This window comes from Carlito syrichta, unplaced genomic scaffold, assembly GCF_000164805.1.
Source record: "Carlito syrichta isolate Samal-C Ts95f unplaced genomic scaffold, Tarsius_syrichta-2.0.1 Scaffold315125, whole genome shotgun sequence".
Lineage (NCBI taxonomy): Eukaryota > Metazoa > Chordata > Mammalia > Primates > Tarsiidae > Carlito > Carlito syrichta.
In genome coordinates, this window is record NW_007259221.1 from 239,281 (window position 1) to 258,581 (window position 19,301).

Below are 19,301 nucleotides of genomic sequence, written 5' to 3' on the forward strand. Positions count from 1 at the left end.
AGACTAGCTGTCATTCTGCTAAATGGCTTGTTCTGCATTTCTTTTGTTATCTGAGTGGGGTCATTTCTTACCACGCCACCCAGTGTCTACTCTTAAAAAGAACTCTGTTAATTGGCAGGAGCTAATGATAAGTCATAACCTAAAAGTAAACAAGCAATGTGGACATTACTGTGGTGGTTATTTCAATAGTAACAAGCAAGAAAACATCCTCTTATAAAGTGAATTTAATGTAACTTTCATGTCCTGAGTGAGGTGACATATAGTAACATGGTAAGACAATTCCAAACTGACAGCAGTGACTAAGATATGCTTTAAAAAATTCATTATGATGTTTCCAGTGGGGATTATTTCTCTCAAATATATGATATTAGAATTCCTAAGACATTTTCATGGCTGTGCGATCCCAAGTGCATTTCTAGACACACAGTTTAAAGATATACACAGTCTCTAAAGAAAATGGGAGTTAGCAGCACACGTATGCTCTGAGGCATGGCCCATCACAAACAAATTTTACTATTTGCATAACATTGTGTGAAGAAAGAAAAGGTAGACAGAATACAGCAAAGTGAAAGGTAGCTCTACCCCTGCAAAAGTTGGAGTTAAAATCTATAAAATACCCTATAGCTATAAGTTTCTAAGAGTCATTCATGAGAACTGTGTGCATGTGTATACATGTGTATGTCTGTATGTATGTAGTATCTAGTTATCTAATATTTATCTTTTAGAAGATGTCATACAGCTAAGACAACAAGGAGGGAAACCACTCTCCAACTATCCTGCTTCCCCTTTCTAGCCAAAAAAGTTAGAGCTTCTACTATTTATCTCATATTTCACAGATGTAAAATTCGATTATCATAAGACATTCCATTATGTTAAAAGGCTAGATATATAAACTGTATTGCAGAAATGTACTCACACAGAAAGTTCAGAAAATACGTGAACTAAAGATACCAAAGTAATATTAAAATTGAACATAAATGTTTTGTGAGTCTAAGACAGAGTCAATGAGTCTACACCTTAATAATATGTCACAGGTTATTAAAAATGCAGTGCCTGTATTTACCCAAGATCCACTACAGTAGAGGGCCTGTGTGGGATCTGGACACTTCTATGCAAAGGCGTTTTATTTTCTTTGCTTTACTGTGCTTTGCATATGTTACATTTTTTACAAATTGAAGGACTTTGGCAACCCTGGGTGAAAGAAGTCTACCATTTTCCCAACAGCCTGTGCTTACTTCATGCCTTTGTGTTTCATTTTGGAAGTTCTCACAACATTTTAAACTTTTTCATTATTATTATTATCACTATTATTTCTGTTATGGTGATCTGTGATCTTTGATGTTCTATGGTAATTGTCTTGGGATGTCACAGATCATGCCCCTATAAGACGGCAAACTTAAGCTGGGTACTGTGGCTCGCGCCTATAATCCCAGCACTTTGGAAGGTCAAGGTGAGAGGATTGCCTGAACCCACAGGTTCGAGATCAGCCTGGGTAACTTGGTGAGACCTCATCTCTACAATAAATAAATACATAAATTAGCTGGGCGTGGTGGCGTATGCCTGTAGTTCCAGTTACTTGGAAGACTGAGGCAGAAAGATCACCTGAGCCCAGCAGGTCAAGGCTTTGGTGGCCATGAGTGTGCCTCCTCTTGCACTCCAGCATGGACAACAGAGTGAGACTCCAATTAAAAAAAAAAAGATGACAAACTTAAATGGATAAATGTTTTTATGTGTTCTGACTGCTCCACCAATTGGCCATTCCTATCTCTCTCCTTTCTGTGGGGCTCCCTATTCCGTGAGACACAGCAGTTAATAACTCTATAACGTCTGCTAAGCATTCCAGTGAAATGGAGAGTCTCCTGTCTCTCATTTTAAAGCAAAAGCTAGAATGATTAAGCTTAGTGGGGAATGCATAGTGAAAGTCAAGATAGGGTGTAAATTAGACCTCTTGTACCAAAGAGTTAGCGAAATTGTATATGCACAGGAAAAGATCTTGAAGGAAATTTAAAAAGGGCTACTCCAGTGAGCATACAAATGCTGAGCAAGCAAAACAGCCCTTTTGCTGATATGGAGAGTTTTAGTGGCCTGTATAGAAGGTTAAACCAGCCACAATGCTCCCTTCAGCTAAAGCCTAATCTAGAACCAGGCCCTGACAAGGCCTGCTCTTTAATTCTTTGAAGGCTGAGAGAGGTGAGGAAGCTGCAGAAGAAAAGTTGAAAGAAAAGTAGAGGATGGATCGTGAGGTTTAAGGAAAGAGCCTCCTCCATGACATAAAAGGGCAAGGTGATGCAGCAAGTGCTGATGGAGAAGCTGCAGTGAGTTATCCAGAAGATATTGCTAAGATTATTGATGAAGGTGGCTACATTCAACAACAGTATATCAATGTAGATGAAATAGCCTTCTACTGGAAAAGATGCCATCGATGACTTTCCTGGCTTCAAAACTTCAAAGGACAAGCTGACTGTCTTGTGAGGGGCTCAGGCAGCTGGTGACTTTAAGTTGGAGCCAATGCTCATTTACCAGTCTGAAAATCCTACAGCCCTTAAGAATTATGTTAAATCTACTCTGCCTGTGCTGTATAAATGGAACAAAACCTGGATGACAGCACATCTGTTTACAGCATGGTTGACTGAATATGTTAGGCCCACTGTTGAGACCTGCTCAGAAAAAAAAAATATTTCTTTAAAAATACTACTGCTCACTGACAGTGCATCTGGTCACTCAAGAGCTCTGATGCAGATGCACAAGGAGATGAATGTTGTTTTTATGTCTGTTATTACAACATCCATTCTGCAAGCCAGAGATCAAGGAGTCATTTCGACTTTCAAGTCTTATTAGTAGTAGTAGTGGTAAGGGTCTCTGCTGCCTACACTGGAGTGCGATACCACACTCATAGCTCACTGCAACCTCGATCTCCTGGGTTCAGGTGATCCTTCTGCCTCAGCCTCCTGAGGAGCTGGGACTACAGGCATGTGCCACCACACCTGGCTACTTTTTTTAGTGATGAGGTCTCACGATATTGCTCAGGCTGGTCTTGCGCTCCTGGGCTCAAGCAATCCTCCTGCCTTGGTCTTCCACAGCGTTGGGATGACAGGCATGAGCCACCATACCAGGCCAAGTCTTATTGTTTAAGAAATACATTTCTTAAGACAGCAACTGTCATAGATAGTGATTTATCTGATGGATCTGAACAAAATAAATTGAAAACCTTCTGGAGAGAATTCACCATTCTAGATACCATTAAGAAATTTCATGATTATAGATCAAAATATCAACATTAATAGTTTGGAAGAAGAATTTGATTCCAATCCTCATGGAGGATTCAAGACTTCAAGGATTCAAGACTTAAGCGGATAAAGTAACTGCAGGTGTGGTGGAAACAGTAAGAGAACTAGAATCAGAAGTGGAGCCTAAAGATGTGATTATTTTGCCGCAATCTCTTGCCAAAACTTTTATGAATGAGGAGTTGCTTCTTATGGATGAGCAAAGGAAGTGGTTTACTGAGATGGGATCTGGTATTGGTGAAGATACTGAAATGACAACAAGAGATTTAAGATGTTTGTTACATAAAGTCAGCTGATAAATCAGGAGCAAGGTTTGATAGGATTTTGAAAGAAGTTCTACTATGGATAAAAATGCTATCAAACTTTATGAAATGCTACTGAGAAATCTTCCGTGAAAGGAAGAGTTAACTGATGTGGCAAATTTCATTGCTGCCTTATTTTAAGAGATTGCCACAGCCACCCCAACCTCGGCAATCACCACTCTGATTAGTCAGCAGCCATCAACATTAAGGCAAGACTCCCCACAAATAAAAGGATTATGACTCAATGAAAGTTGTGATGATCACTAGTATTTTTTTACAATAGAGTATTTATTTTTTAAGTAAGGTGTGTACATTTAGACACAATGCTATTGCACACTTAATAGACTACTGTACAGTATAATCATAACTTTTATATGCACTGGGAAACCAAAAAGTTTGTGTGACACTTTATTTTGACATTCTCTTTACTGCCGTGATCTGGAACCAAATCTACAATATTTCTGAGGTGTATATATCTTTATATGTTTTGTTATTGATTTTCCTGCATTTCCAGAGAAGAATCCCTGTATAAACTATTAGCTCTTTGTTTTTTTTGATGGATCTGATATTCTTCAACACTAATAAAATTTATGAAAACATATTTAAACATTAAAAAATTATTATTATTATTATTTTGAATGACAAATAATAGTCAAATATATTTACGGGGTACAATGTGATGCTTACACACACACATACACACACACACACACACACACACACACACACACACACACTGTGGCATGATTAAATAGAGCTAACTAACATGTCCATCACCTCACTTATCTATCATTTTTATTGTGAGACATTTGAAACATGAAAAAATGTTTTCAATGTAATAAAAATAAATAATTTGCTTAAATTCTTTTTTTTTTTTTTTTTTGAGTTGGAGTCTCACTCTGTCGCCCAGACTGGAGTGCAGCGGCCGCTCCCGGCCACCGCGGCCTTGACCTGCTGGGCGCCGGCGATCCTTCCGCCTCAACCTTCCAAGTAGCCGGAATTACAGGCATGTGCTACCACGCCCGGCTGATTTTTTGATTTATTGTAGAGATGAGATCTCGCTGCCCAGGCGGGTCTCGAACCCGCGGGCTCAGGCAATCCACTCACCTCAGCCTCCCAAAGGCGCGGGATTACAGGCTGAGCCACCAAGCCTGGCTTGCTTAAATTCTTTGATTGAGTGAAGTATGATTCAGAAACTGTGAAATCTGTCCATAACATTTTTTATAGAATAAAAGAAACAAAAGAAAATAATTTAAAAGTAAAGAAAGACAACAGAGAGAGAGAGTACATGTGTTTGGTATTCAGGTAATCAGATGAGGGCATTCAGCTGATATTCATGCCGATAATGCTGAGTCATATATTAAAACATGTTTTTAAAGCCTATTTATTATGCTACATATCAGTTACTGAGAAACTTCATTTATAAAGAAACACTTTGTAGAATTAGTAATGATATATTATTAGGTAGGTGGAAAGCAAAGACTTGAGCCCAGAAGTTGTGGCTACAAATATGAGTGTCCTTCATTCCTGGATTCAGTCAGTTTAAGATCAAACACCAAGTTGCTGTTGTCAAGGAGATAAAGCTGACAAGAAATAAGTGTGCTAACACTTTGTATTAAAAAAACTTCTATCCTCTTGGCAGTTTTAAGCATATGACAAGTACTGTCATTATCTCCATTTATAATAGGAAGCTGAGATATAGAGATGAAATAATTTGTGCCATATAGCAAGTGAGTTGAAGAGCTAGGTATATTTTGTCAGCCACTATACATACTGCTTCCTATCTATGAAGCAGAGAGGAGGAAGGAAGAAAAAAAAAAGGAGACAATAAGAAGGGTACTAGGAAAACAAGGAGAGAGAAAGAAAAAGAGCAGGGTAGGTGGGTCAGTGAGGGGAGCACAACATCAATAAGCATATCTGATCTCAAACCAAACAAAGTGGGGAACAAAGGGAGGCCCAAACTTTACCTATACGATGATCACTTCTATACCTAATCCTGTATTATACCCCACATCCTTAAAATAAAATAAAATAAAATGAAAATAAAAAGAGCAGAAGAGGTTGGAGAGGATCCTGCAACGAAGTAGGCAAGGAAAGACTATGAAATGCACGTTGTGTGGAGTGCTCTTTCCTCTGGTTATTGGCCACGGTACACCACACAATCCTTCTATTGTCCAAGGATCAGGGAAACATTTTAGCTACACCTCTCATCTTCACAAAAATATGACTATCTTATTTTTACATTTTTATATGATTCTATCCTCCACAAAACCCATGTGTGTCTGCCCAACTCTCAGGTCCATTCTGCTGCTTTTCAAATTCATCAGCAGAAATTGATTTATGCTGGGAGCTGATTTATTGCAAGGAAAATATTTGAGCTACCTACCATGAACATTAAGATTTGAACAAAAATATTTTGTGACAGTGCTCTAACTCAAAGGCATTTTAGAGTTCATGAGAAATTCTCAGGTAGGCAGGAGGACAACGGAGCTTGGGGCATACCTGACTTTATTCGTTAACTAAGTTAGCAACTTTACAGACATTTACAAAATGTCTTCATTTAGAGTGCACTGCATTTGCTCCTCCCACAATTTAATGAGGGTAGTATGTTCCCATTTTACAGGTAAAGAAACTAACTCAGAGGTATTGAAGAGACAGGGCTAGTAGGTAGAAAGCCCAGAAGTTGTGCCTACTTCAATACGAGTGTCCTACTTCATTTCTTTCCAGGCATGGAGGTAACTTGAAGCCCAAGATTCAGTCAGTTTAAGATTAAACAGCAAGTTGCTGTTGCCAAGGCGATAAAGCTGACAAGAAATAAGTGTGCAAAAATCTATCACTATAAAGTAGTGGTGATAAATTTATTTACTTTTTTTTTTTTTTTTTGAGTTGGAGTGTCACTCTGTCGCTCAGGTTAGAGTGCATTGGCATGCTCATGGCCACCACAGTCTCGACTTCCTGGGTTCAAGTGATCCTCCTACTCCAGTCTTCCAAGTGGCTGGGACTACAGGCATGTGCCATCACACCCAGCTAATTTTTTGATTTATTGAAGCGATGAGGTCTTGCCAAATTGCCCAGGCTGGTCTCAAATCCATAGGCTCAGGCAATCCTTTCACTTTGGCCTCCCAAAGTGCTGGGATTATGGTTGTCAGCTACCATGCCTGGTCTAATTTATTTACTTTTTAAACTAAAACCAAAACTAAAAAAATTATTTTCAGAATCAAATAAAGTTTTTTATCAGCTCCTTCTAGGCTTGCTGACAAACACTGAAGGTGATGAAATCTGTCTGCAGCACACTAAAGCCAAACTATGATAGTTAAACATCTATTTATACACCATTAGCAATAACACAGTATCAGAAATTTAGGGAATTAGTTTATGTTGACAATCTTAGTAGAAAAATATTTGAGAGTATTCTGAAGTAACCTTTCAGTCTTTTACCTATTTGAAGTATATGTTCAAGTATGTGTTGAAACATAGAAATGTAGAAATCCTTCCCATTGTATGTTTTGAGGCCTGCACAGGATACTTTTTTCATTCAAAATGAGTGATAAAGACCTAAATCAGCATTTGGTCCCCACAGGATTGTCAATTTCATGATTCTCCAAGATTTATTATTTTACTCTTAATCTCTACCAAGCATGTTGGGCAAACATAATATTTATTGGAAGGGCTGGCTGGGTCCATGGAGAAGACAATAACCACTATGGGGGGTGTTCCATATCCCTGTTCTCAAAGTGTCCCCTAAGATCTTGTTAAAAATAAATATGCCTACCTTAGGCATATTGAATCAAAAACGCAGCAATATTTCCTTTGACCAGTTCTCCATGGGATCTTTCTGCAGGCTGAAGTTCGAGAAATTCTAATTCTAAGTTGATCACTAGAGTGTATCAACTTCAAATTTAAAAGATATTACAGGTTAAGTATTCTTTAGCCAAAATGCTTGGGATCAGGTGTTTCAGGTTCCAGATTTTTCAGATTTTGTAATATTTGCATTTATATAAAGAGATATCTTGGGGATAGGACCCAAGTCTAAACATGAAATTCATTTATGCTTCATATCTATATCACACGATAGCCTGAAGGTAATCTTATATAATATTGTTAAAATTTTGTGCATGAGGCAAAGTTTTGACTGTGCTTGACTGCAACCTGGCACAGAAGATCAGATGTGGAATGTTTCACTTGTGGCATCATGTTGATACTCAAAAAGTTTTGAATTTTGAAAGCATTGAGAATTTAGATTTTTTGATTATGAGTACTCAATCTGTACTTTTAATTATAACAATACTGGCTGCTACAGCTTGATTTTTTTGTGCCCCTCTCCCCCCCAATAAATATGTTGAAATCCTGTCTACCAATGTTATGAAAGTGAGGCTTTTTGTAGGGTGGAGGCCTCATTAATGGGATTATTTCTCTTATATCAGAAACTCTGGGCGCTCCCTTGCTCCTTACATCATGTGAGGACACAAAGAAAAGATAACTGTCTACAAACTAAAAACTAAAAAGCAACAGATGCCAAAACTGCTGGTGCCTTGGTCTTGGATTTCTCAGCCTCCAGAACTGTAGGAAATACGTTTTTGTTAGTTAAGCCACCTGGTCTATGATAGTTTGTCACAGTACACCAAACAGACTAAGACACTAGTATATTATACCATTTGCTTGAAAATATAATTGCTTACCACATGCCCACATGTCCACTGGCTTTCCATAGGGATCTTTACGTAAAACTTCTGGAGAAAGATATCCAGGTGTGCCAGCAAAACCTAGGGAAAACAAATGTTAATGAATCAGAATTTACTTGATAAAATAATATGAAATAGAAAACTAAGTAGGAAAATGTTTTGAGGGTTTGTTTATTTGATGATATGTTTTTCAAAATAAAATGAGGTTCTCAGAGTACTAAGATAATGTAGATGTTCTCTGTATAGCAATATCAACACATTAGTCTGTACTAGCCTGGGTAGCTTATTTGAAAAAAATAGATATTTTTTTCCAGCTATGGAGGCCAATCTATGTGCTCAACAGTCACTGTGTTTACTTAAAACCACTTTTAATGAGCAATTCTTAGTGTCACTTACATATATGGGAGTTACAACAAAACTTGAAAATAAATGAGGAGAAGAACTCACCAAGGGAAGAAGTACAAAATATGTCAAAGAGCTCACTCTGTACTAATAAATAATCAGTGTTCACTTGTAACTGGTAACTAAAGAGAAGACTCAGGAACATTCAGATAAATCCCTATTGAACAAGTATCAATTAGACACTCAAGAAGGAGGATGTGATAAGAGAAACTAGATGACAAAGAAAAGCTTCATACTTTATAAACGAGTGCAGAATTCAATAAGTTATACTTAATCAATTCATAGCTAGACTCTAGAGTAAAATATTTCTTATTTCTGCAAATAATAGTGCTTAAATAAAAGCATTTATTTGAAAAATACTGGAAATAACTATTCTTATTTGGAAGTTTTCTTTAAAAGTACAAATAAACTTAAAAAAAATTCTTTAAAAGAATATGTAATCAGAAATTCCTCCAACCACAGATCACGTTGTACATTTACTGGGATGCGAAGTGCCCAAGAAAGGAATTTTTTTCCTGCATTTCTGTAACAATCTTTTACTTATTAAGCACTAATGGTATGCAAGGAGTATAAAAAGTAGTATATGTAATGGCATAGTTACTTTTCTCAATAAAATCAGATTTAAAAAAGAGGCAAAATATTTTGAGCTCCTCCCCCCCATTTTCATTACCTTTCTTTTCCCTTGAATCTTTTGGAAGAAGTTGGGTGGACAATGAGAAGGGACTTCAAGAAAAGACCTGTGTGTTGTAGTTTAAGCTTCACATGGGTCCACCTTTACCTTAACTTTACTCGAAAGACATGTTTAATTGGCAGTTGTGAGGTGAAAAGAATTACTGAGCAACGATGGTGGCTGCACTGCCTATAGTTTGAGGATTACTTGAATGAGGGATGTGGAGTCTGTAAATTCCAAGGCAGGAAAGAGCACAATTGGTTTAAAGAGCTCTCCAGTGTTTCTAATAGGCCATTCCTGCCCCCTCCATTCCCACCACCCTTTTACAGCTCCTCTCAACCTGAGGCCCAGGCAAAGAGATTCCAATGAGAAACTGATGCCAAAGTCCAAATTCAATCCAATATCCTTAGCATGCCCTTTCAAATCCTATATCACCTGCTTTCCCCTCATTCATCAACCATAGTAACGTTCTCCTTCTGAGTTCTTGACCTGACTAATCTCTTTAAGGTCTCATGAAAATGGACTTCTCATTCTCATCCTTGGTGCTATTTTTTTCTGTTCCATGAGTCTTCAAGTTTTTCTTCTACTTTTTGTCTAATAGAGGCTGCCTCTAAATTATTTTCACTTTAGAGCTCTCCTTAACTGCCTACAGTCCTCAGTGATCCTTTCTCAATGAATTTCAACTACTCTTTTATATATAATCTATACACTCCTTTTAAAATAGTAAACTTCAATAATGTATGACTTAAATGATTTATAATATATGGCCAAGAGTAGGAAATGTAACAATATTTCTCCTAAGGAAGATAGCGCAGTGAGTTACCATGCAAATAAGAAATGAAAAGATCATTTTAAATGTAAATTATTACAAATCTCTTCTGGAGACTAAAATGCTAAGAGTACATTATCATGTTCCTTCTTATTTAGTTACAACCATCATTTGAACAGTAGTGAGGTCCTTACCCCAAGAATATTGAAGCACATATCTAAATGCATGGACATTAGGAAACAATGTGATCTCATAAATACAGAAATAATGATGGGTAAAATAGATAAGGCCTACAGTGGGAGATTAAACTTGTAAAAATCTAGGATTATCATGATGCATGCCAGCAACAGGGAAATCAATGAGAACTTGTCTTTGTTAGGGATAGCATATGTTTCTTACTGAAAAATCAGTAGAAATATCAAAACAGATAAAACAAAAAGAGAAAACATAATTACTTACTGTTTGGAAATGTATCCACTGTGACATATTATCATTAAGAGAAGCTTATTATATTTAAAAAAGAGACATAATAGAAACCAAGCAAAATAATTCTTCCATGAAGCAAATGTTGATAGTTATTTTATTCCCCCAGCAGCAATAAAATGCTAAAAATGTACTGCAAAGAACATTTGCAGTTCCATAGGGGAAAACAGGCTATATTTGAATATTTATCTTTGTTAAATTTTCTAGCCATGTTACCAAGTGTAGTGACAGGGTATTTATTTCTAGCAGTTTTAGATGGTATTCAAATACACCAGGATGAGGAAATGAGAATTGAATATAGGAAAAAACAAACTTATTTAGACTTTAAAATGATAATTTTTTAAAAAACGAAAACACAATGAATAGCTTCCATAATGTCTTGTATTATATAGTGTGCTGTTTGTATATATCCATATCATATATTTTTCTTTTTTGAGGATCTCATATATTTATTAAAATAAAATCATACAAATGCCTGAAGCTGTGGCATTACACATAACGAAGACAGAGTCCTTCCATTTTTTAAAAAAATTAAAATAACATGGTTTTTCCTCCCTAAACACTGATACTACATTTTAAAAATAAAATTAGTCTAATATATGAGACTATAATGGCAGATAATAATGAATGAATATCAAAACAAATCATTCATATTAAAACATGACTTTACTCCCAACACCTAAAATATATCTGGCAATACATCCAAAGAAATGTAATACACCACACATGCCTTCTTCTCCCTCAGATTACTATGAGGATTTATTCAAACTTCAAAAAAAAAAAAAAGAGAAAAGAACTGTATTCTCTTAAGTTTAGAAACTATTTTCTGACACTTCTGAAATACTGAATTTCCTTGGAAATTGAAATGAACTTTCTTTTAAGTTGTTAATCTAACAGGCACCTTAACAAAAACTTAGCTGCTGATAGCACTATATTGCTGAAGAAGTGGAATTTTACTGTCTATCATTGTTTTTTTAAGGACCAGCTTGCTTTTAAAAATGAATGGTTGGGCAACCCCCTCGAGTACCCTCCATTGTGGGAGCTTTCCTGTCCTCTCAATAAATCCTGCTAGCTACAAAAAAAGAATGGTTACAATTTGAAAATCTGTATACTTTTATTTGGATGCTATTGTTTTCACTAGCCTGATATTCAGTCTTTCACTCACTGATTCACTAAACAACTTTCACTGAATAGGTAAAGATCTGTAACATTTTGTTTCATATCAAGATGGTTTGGAAAACATATTGGACATCTTTTATAGCTCAATCTTGTTTTTATGGACTACTTGCCTTAGTCTCTTAAGAGCCCTGTGAAGGAGTGATCATCCCACTCACAAAAAGGATAGTGACCTCACAGAGTTAAAGTGACTTGCTCAATGCTATTAAGAATCAGAGACAAGAATTTATATTTGTATTTTTATATTTATAAAATTTATAATAATTTATAAAATTCAGGTATTCAAATTCAAAAAGTAGAATTTTTTTTTTTTTTTTGCGACACACAGTCCTGCCCTCAAACTACATGTGACCTAGCAGAGGAAAAGCATAGAACTCAGAAACAGAAGAGATTTAAGGAGCTTGATTCCAACACCAAGAAAAGTTGCTGATGTTAATTCTGAGTCTCCACCCTGCTTAATCCTGATACCCAATCATCATCTTGTATGCAGTCCTGACAATGAAATCCCTGGGCCTCCATCTGATTTTGGTAACTTGTCCCACACCACAAGTCTTTCACAAAGTAGCGTCCTGCTTTGCACTGGAAAGGCCTGGAGTCCTGATTTTGAAACCAATGTCTGAGATTTTCATTTATTCTAAACAGATTCCCTTAGAGTGCAGAGTTCCTGTCTACTCTTTGTTTTATCTGGAACTTGCTCACTCCTATATACTCCCTAGTTAAAGCTACTATCATGCATAATTTGAATGACTGCATGGTCCTACCTGGGTCCTTGCTTGCAGGTTAACTATCTTTAAATCATCTTCCACATTGCTACTGAAAGCATTATTACATAACATATTCCCAGCTATGGCCCTCTCCACCAAAAATTTTTCACCAGATCCTTGAAACCTCTAAAGTAAATGCCAAACCCTTCAAAAAATAAAATAAAATAAAATAAAATCCTTTCCCACTTCATTAACTGCCACTTATCCCAGTATAATTTATACTTTGGCTATATTGAACTTTCTGTTATTCCTAAAATAGAGAAAATGATTTCAGGCCTCTGAGCCTTTGGTTGTGTTGATCCCTCTGTCTGGAATAACTTAGTCTCCTTGCATGCCAGTAGAGAAACTCCCAGTCACCCCCTCGGCAACTATAGGTGTTAAGGTAATTATTAAAGTTTTTCCCAGAGGCAGATTTGTGTACTTCTGGTCTTGTGCTCCCAGAGCACCTCATGTATGTCTTCTACGCTGAATGGTGAATAGTTAATCTATATGGAACCCTCGGCTCCTTGAGGGTCAGGGACCTATTTAATTTATGTATCTCCAGTAATTTGCTGTTCTCAGCTCTGTAGTAGCCCCAGTACTTCCTGCTGTATCTCTAACTCATGTTACTATATATATATATTTTTTTTTTTCCAGGACCAAGAGAGTTATTAAAGTGGCTGTTACAGAGGGGATCTGTAATGGGAAAAAAGAAAAAGAGAGAGAAAGAGAGAGAGAGGAAGTGGGAGAGAGGTGGGGAGACAGCTGCAGAGAGGGAGAGAGCGACAGAGAGAGAGAGAAAGAGAGACAGAGGTTACTATATATTTTGATCTGTGTCAACTATATTCTATCCCAGGACACAGAAATACATCTGAATCTCCAACGTATACAACTAATTCTAGGTGCTATCTTCTTTCACATTGGAGTTAACTGGAACAAGCTTATTCAAATGTTAAAATCTCCAAATGACAAGTATGGAGGTATTAAATTTATCTGAGGTGGGGGTGGGTAAGAAGACAACGTAAAAGGTAACATTAAACGTGGCAGGGGTCGTAAACAAGTATATTGGTGAGGCACTACTGGAACAGGACAGGCAGCAGAGACTTAGGCCCTGAATTTGGCTGCCAGGAAGCTGGTCACACCATTCACTATCATGTTGGGGCAGATTGGAGAGATGTGGCGACTCCCACACTATGCGTACATCTTAAAAGATGTGTGTGTTACGGATGCAGAGAAGCATTTGCACATAAAACAAAAGAAATACTCATGTCTTGAGTCCTCTGTTCTTGCTATGCAGAGGAAAAGAAATCAGAAATGAAGGGCATTTGAACAAATTATCTAACCATAACATACTGAAAGTCAGAAGAGAAGTAAGACAGTCTTGGGAAACGATTATATTTTAGAACTCTATGTGAGAAATGGGCTAATACTAGGAAATGGCAGAGAGGCATAAGAATATTAATGAGTAAAATATTTATTTGGGCAAAATATCGAAGCAATACAAAAGCCTGGTTAGAAATATTATAAATTTGGTTTTTTAAAAATAGAGATGGGGCTTCACTCTATCACTCAGGCTGGAGTGCAGTGGTGTAATCATTGGTCACTGCAGCCTCTAACTGTTGAGCTCAAGTGATCCTCCCATCTTAGCCTTCAGAGTAGCTGGGACTACAGGCACACACCAGTGTACCCAGTTTGTAATATAAATTTATTTAGAGTTAATTTCTTCCTTAATTGTCAGGAAACAGAAATTTTATAATTATCCGAATTTTAGATAGAAAACTGACATAAAGAAACAGAAGATAATGAAGATGAAATATACACATAAATATGTGCTTTATAATAATTTTAAAAATCTTTAATTCATTAATCACAAAATGCTGTATGTGAAATATTTGTATTTCCTGAGTATCTACTATTTACATAGCAGTTTTCGGCATCATGTGAGGTTGCATGTAGACAATCAACTTTCTCTCAAATGAAAAAATTACTCTTTTAAATATTGTAATCCTCCAATTAATTCTTAGCATAGAATCCATTTTCTCACCATTTTTTAAAGAAAAAAGTACCTGTATTCCTGAGTTAATATTTTCCCTTTAATTATTTATAGATTATATATGCTTTAATGTCAGTGAAATTGTTTTTAAAGACAAATCTTAAAACTGATCAAATTGTTATTAGTAAACTTTTCCATTTTATTTTGGCTAGGAAGTGGGGGCCTGGAAGTCAGAAGTAAGAAGCCAGAAGATTACAGGTAGCCTAAAGTATAGAGAGGCCCTACTCACCAAACCACGCCTGCTGGTCGCCTTGAACTTCTATGGCTAAGCCAAAGTCTGCCAGTTTCACAGCTGCTCCCTTGGATTTGCTAGCTAAAAGCAAATTCTCAGGCTTTATTTAGAAAGAAAAAAAAAAGAGAGAGAGAGATTGAAGTGAGAACCTATTTTAAATGACTATTCAAAACTAACAACATTTCACAGGATTAGGGAAAAAAAAAAAATCATGCACTGTTGTCTTTCCTGGAGACTGCCATTCCTAAATCTCAGGGAAAATATAGTTAGAAAATGATTTAAATTTATCATGTGTGCAGGCTTCAGACAGATGCATACATTTGCTGGAGAGATAGTGGGTATAAGAGAGAATATACTTGGGGAGAGACTGAATGAATGAGAGCACCTGTCTTGACCTGCTCACATGTTTCCATGGACAGCTCAAGATTCAGATTTGGCCATGGACATTGACTTAGAAGCCTAACAGAGCACAGACATTTCCAGCAGAAGGAAACTTGGCAAAATGATAACAAGAGTTGGACCAATCTACAGACATTTGGCAAACGAAACTGTGCAAATTAAATCCTAGTTAACTTCAAGAGTTTGGACCCAAATGTAGTGATTTTGATTCCTCAATGTTTCCAAACAATTTCTGTGCAAATTTTGGAGACTTACTCTGAATTATGTATTAAAATTGCTGTCTTTAAGAATCTGTTTATTCTTAAAGGCAGAAAGAGTATACTACTATTTGCCAAATGTTATAGTTAGCATTTTTTTCTTTATAAGGCTGCTTTTTAAACATAATTTAAATTTCTTCAAAGTGTGATTCAGAGCATTACTTATATATTTATTCTCTCATCTCAGAATATCACAAGAAAGATCTATTTTTATTTTCTTGAGAATCTATCATTACTCAAGGACTTAGTCTTGGAATAAGGCTGTGTCTATACCACTGTTTCCCAACCAGTGTATCAAGACACACCAGTACTTTGAAAATAAGCACCAGGGCAAACTCTTCCATTTCCCTGGACCCCCACTGTGGATTTTAAGAAATGAAGGGAAAAAAATAATCAGAAAAAGGAGGCTGGGTTAGTAAATATACATGAGAAAGTGGCTCAATGTCTTTCTACTTTGAGATAAGAACCAGAAAACTTAGAGGTATGTCAATGACTGAAAAGAGTTGGGAAACAATGGACTCTACAAGTGCCAAAACAAATGTCTGAAAATCTAAAAATTCAATCAAATTGATTTTGTTTACATGTTGGCAAACAAGTGATTTCATATTTTTGAAATCAAATAGACTACTTTTTTTGTACTGAGTTTGTCAATTCTGATGGTTGTTTTGGCCTTGTGTAAACACAGTCTAAACCAGTATTTAATTTATTAATTAAGCCAGCCATGCAAATTAGCAAAGACCCATAACGAGAATTTGAAAGAAATTAGGTTACATCTATAAGAAATCAGAGTTTGGGCAAGTAAGTTTTAATCAAGTACCAGCTTCTTCAGGCTTTTGCTGCTCACTGCCATCAGATTCGTCACTACTGTGACAATTGGTGAATGTGAGAAGACCTTTGTCATGTTTTAGGACTGACGGGGTTTTTGATCTAGCTCAACACTAAATACACAATTTAATTTGGAGTATGGGATGAAGATGTCTCAAGAATATGAAAGATCTTCGTGCTGAATAACTTTTAGTAAAACCTGACATCTGAAATTATTTGGAACTTGGGTCATCTACCAATATACTATACTATTGAATTAGCTTATTCACATTTGCCTTCTTTTTTTACAACCAAAATTGATAGACTACCACATTCCCACATTTTCTAATGTGATCAAGAAGTAATTTCCAACCACTAATTTATGAAATAAATAACTTGGAAAAAAAACACACCAAACTGTAAGCAAGAGTTGGCTCTATTTCTTTGTGCCCTTCACTTTCAAAAGCATTGACATGTCAGATATTTCTGCTAAAACACATTTGTCCTAATTTGTCAACCACAGACTCACTCAAAAAAAGAGTTCCAATCACTTTAGAAATCACAGCCATTTTAGGTCTTTTAAGTCAAGTGATATTGAAGTTTGTTGAGCAACTGCCGATGTCATGAGGAATAAACTTTTAAAAAATTGTATGTGTTTTCTATTCTTATTACTAAATCAAAAAGTTCCTGGGCAGTGCTGTATACATTATGCCCTCAAACACCATGTATCTGCCAATTCAGAAGAAATGAAGCATCTTAGAATTTTATCATGCACAGCCTCTGAATGACTGGGGCAAATATTCCTAACTAGAGATGAGCTAGAAGACCTCACGGTAGAGCCTTGGGAGTCATCCAGAAAAATAATAAATCCATCTGGTTCGGTATTTCACCTCATACCCATAGACTGTTCAGCTGCAGTTATGTATAGGAAAAGGCAGGGCTATTGAATGATGATTTCAAAATTAATAGCACTGAAACGATCACGTTTATGTAAACCTTTAGGTAAACCCATAATACAGAGTTATGGGAGGAAAACTGAAAACTAAGGATGATTATTGACTTTATTAAAGGATTATTTGTTTTTTAATGTTTCATCACGATTGTCTTAAAGATAAGTTCCAATAAAACATTAAAAATCATACAAGTTCAATTTCTATGTAACTTTTTGGAATACACCAGTTTGAATAATCCTGTTATGTTCTGCAAAAGCGTGGGAGGCTTTATCACCAAGACTTTCTAAAGTACCATTTAAATCAGGTGAGGCACATTTATTCTGATTTTCTTGAATCACTTCCACTCCAACTTAAAAACATAGTGGACTGCAAAACTTAATTGGCAAGAGATTTCTGTTTAAAAGTTTAAATTTAAAAGTTTAAATTCTGAATGACCACAGAAAGGAAAATAATTTGTGGGTATATCCCACAAAAGATGAAAGGGTAGAATTTATCTCCTCATCAATGATGACCTTCTCAGAAAGAATCACTCCTATACACATATTTGCTATTCCCCTGTTTTTATTTTCTAAGGCGAATGAGACAGGTGAAGTCAGAAACACAATGCAGGTACAGCTAACCATGAGGCACAGCATGTGAGAGAAAGAGGCAGCATGTAGACCTGAGAAGAATGGGAAGATCTAGGTTCATGTCCAGGCTCCTCATACTGGATCTTATTAATTCCTTCATCTCTCAAAGGAAGATTATAAGGCCACTAAATTATATCTCGTAGGAGTATCTTTGAAATGACAAAATCTCCTGGGATTTTATCATAGGAGCGCCCTCCTCTGTAGCGACAATATCATAGGAGCTCCTTCCTCTGTAGCGACAATATCCACATTAGTGATTAGCTGCTCAATTCCTTTGCAGTTGGCCATTTCAACGTGCAGAACACTTAATATTTATAAGAAATGTTCATAATCTGAGATTAATAATGCCAACTTAAATGCAATCTATTATGTTAGTTTTTATATGTTGAGATGATCTCTAAATTCTCACAATGCAATCACTTTTTAAGATGGTTTTTAAATAGAGTCTACTGACATTCTTACACATAGGTTCATTCCCCACACCCATTTCTTCCTAATGATGCAGGATTTTCCATGACATCTGGTCTCAGTGTCAACAACCATTTATAGCATATCAGCTGTAATGAGCAGCAACTGTTTGCAAGTTTTGTTCTGTGATTCCATATGAATACAATGGCAACTTCTTTCAATTTGAGTCAAGATTTATTGAAACCGTTCACAAGCCTCAAAGTACACAGGCAAGTTGTTGGAATCATTTTTACAACTGGAAGACCTGGAAGATAAAATAACTCAAACTCTTCAGTTTCTAAAAGAAATAGGGAGGTCCAAAAACATGAAGCCAGGACTTGAAGCCAGATTTCCTAATTCCTTCCTTTAAAGATGTGATATTGAAAAGACACCTCTGAATGTATAAAAATGAATCATTTTCAAAAGGTAGTTTATTTAGATATCTTTAGAAGTAGATATCTTTAGAAGAATTTGAAGTACTCAAAAATATTATCTCCAAAACTTATAACATAGATATAGTTTTAATTTTGCTTCCCCAATTATGATGATCTTTATTAAGGAACTGGGAGATTCAGTAAAGGCAATGATCATCTTTAACATCAGTCATATCACGGGTTTATCTATGTGTGACTGTCATCTAAAAGATACAACCGTTAGAAATCATGTGTTTTACTTCTTTTATATTTTGAATATTATAAAAATATCAAATTATTGTGTTATTCGATGTTATTTGATTCTTACATTCTCTTGGATATTATTTCTTTAAAGTAAAAACTGTCTTTTAAAATTTCTTTCCTCTATTGGAGAATCTCATGATCTTAACAGAAAGTTAACCATTCTGTGCTTTGGTGTGTTTTCAGTCACTTTTCCTTTGCCAAAAAAGGTGTGAACAAAGCTCCTAGAAATAAACTAAATTTGTTTGTTTGTTTTAGTTTTGCATGAATTGAAAGCTTGAAGTTTTGCTTAAATTAAAAAGCTTGAATGTGGAGCTTAGGTATTTCAGTCGTGTACATATA

At 36.0% G+C, this 19,301-nt stretch overlaps 1 protein-coding gene across 9 annotated transcripts in view; it reads right to left on the reverse strand.

Moving 5' to 3' along the window:
- The window catches only part of CAMK2D (calcium/calmodulin dependent protein kinase II delta), a 323,725-nt gene that overhangs the window by 61,490 nt on the left and 242,934 nt on the right, over positions 1-19,301 (reverse strand). For all 9 annotated transcript variants that reach the window (XM_008072334.2, XM_008072337.2, XM_008072331.2 and 6 more), the window contains exons 7-8: positions 14,794-14,896; positions 8,266-8,349 (exon numbers count right to left, since the gene is read on the reverse strand). In XM_008072334.2, the coding sequence (XP_008070525.1) occupies positions 8,266-8,349; positions 14,794-14,896 (187 nt within the window). The remainder of the gene's footprint in view (positions 1-8,265; positions 8,350-14,793; positions 14,897-19,301) is intronic.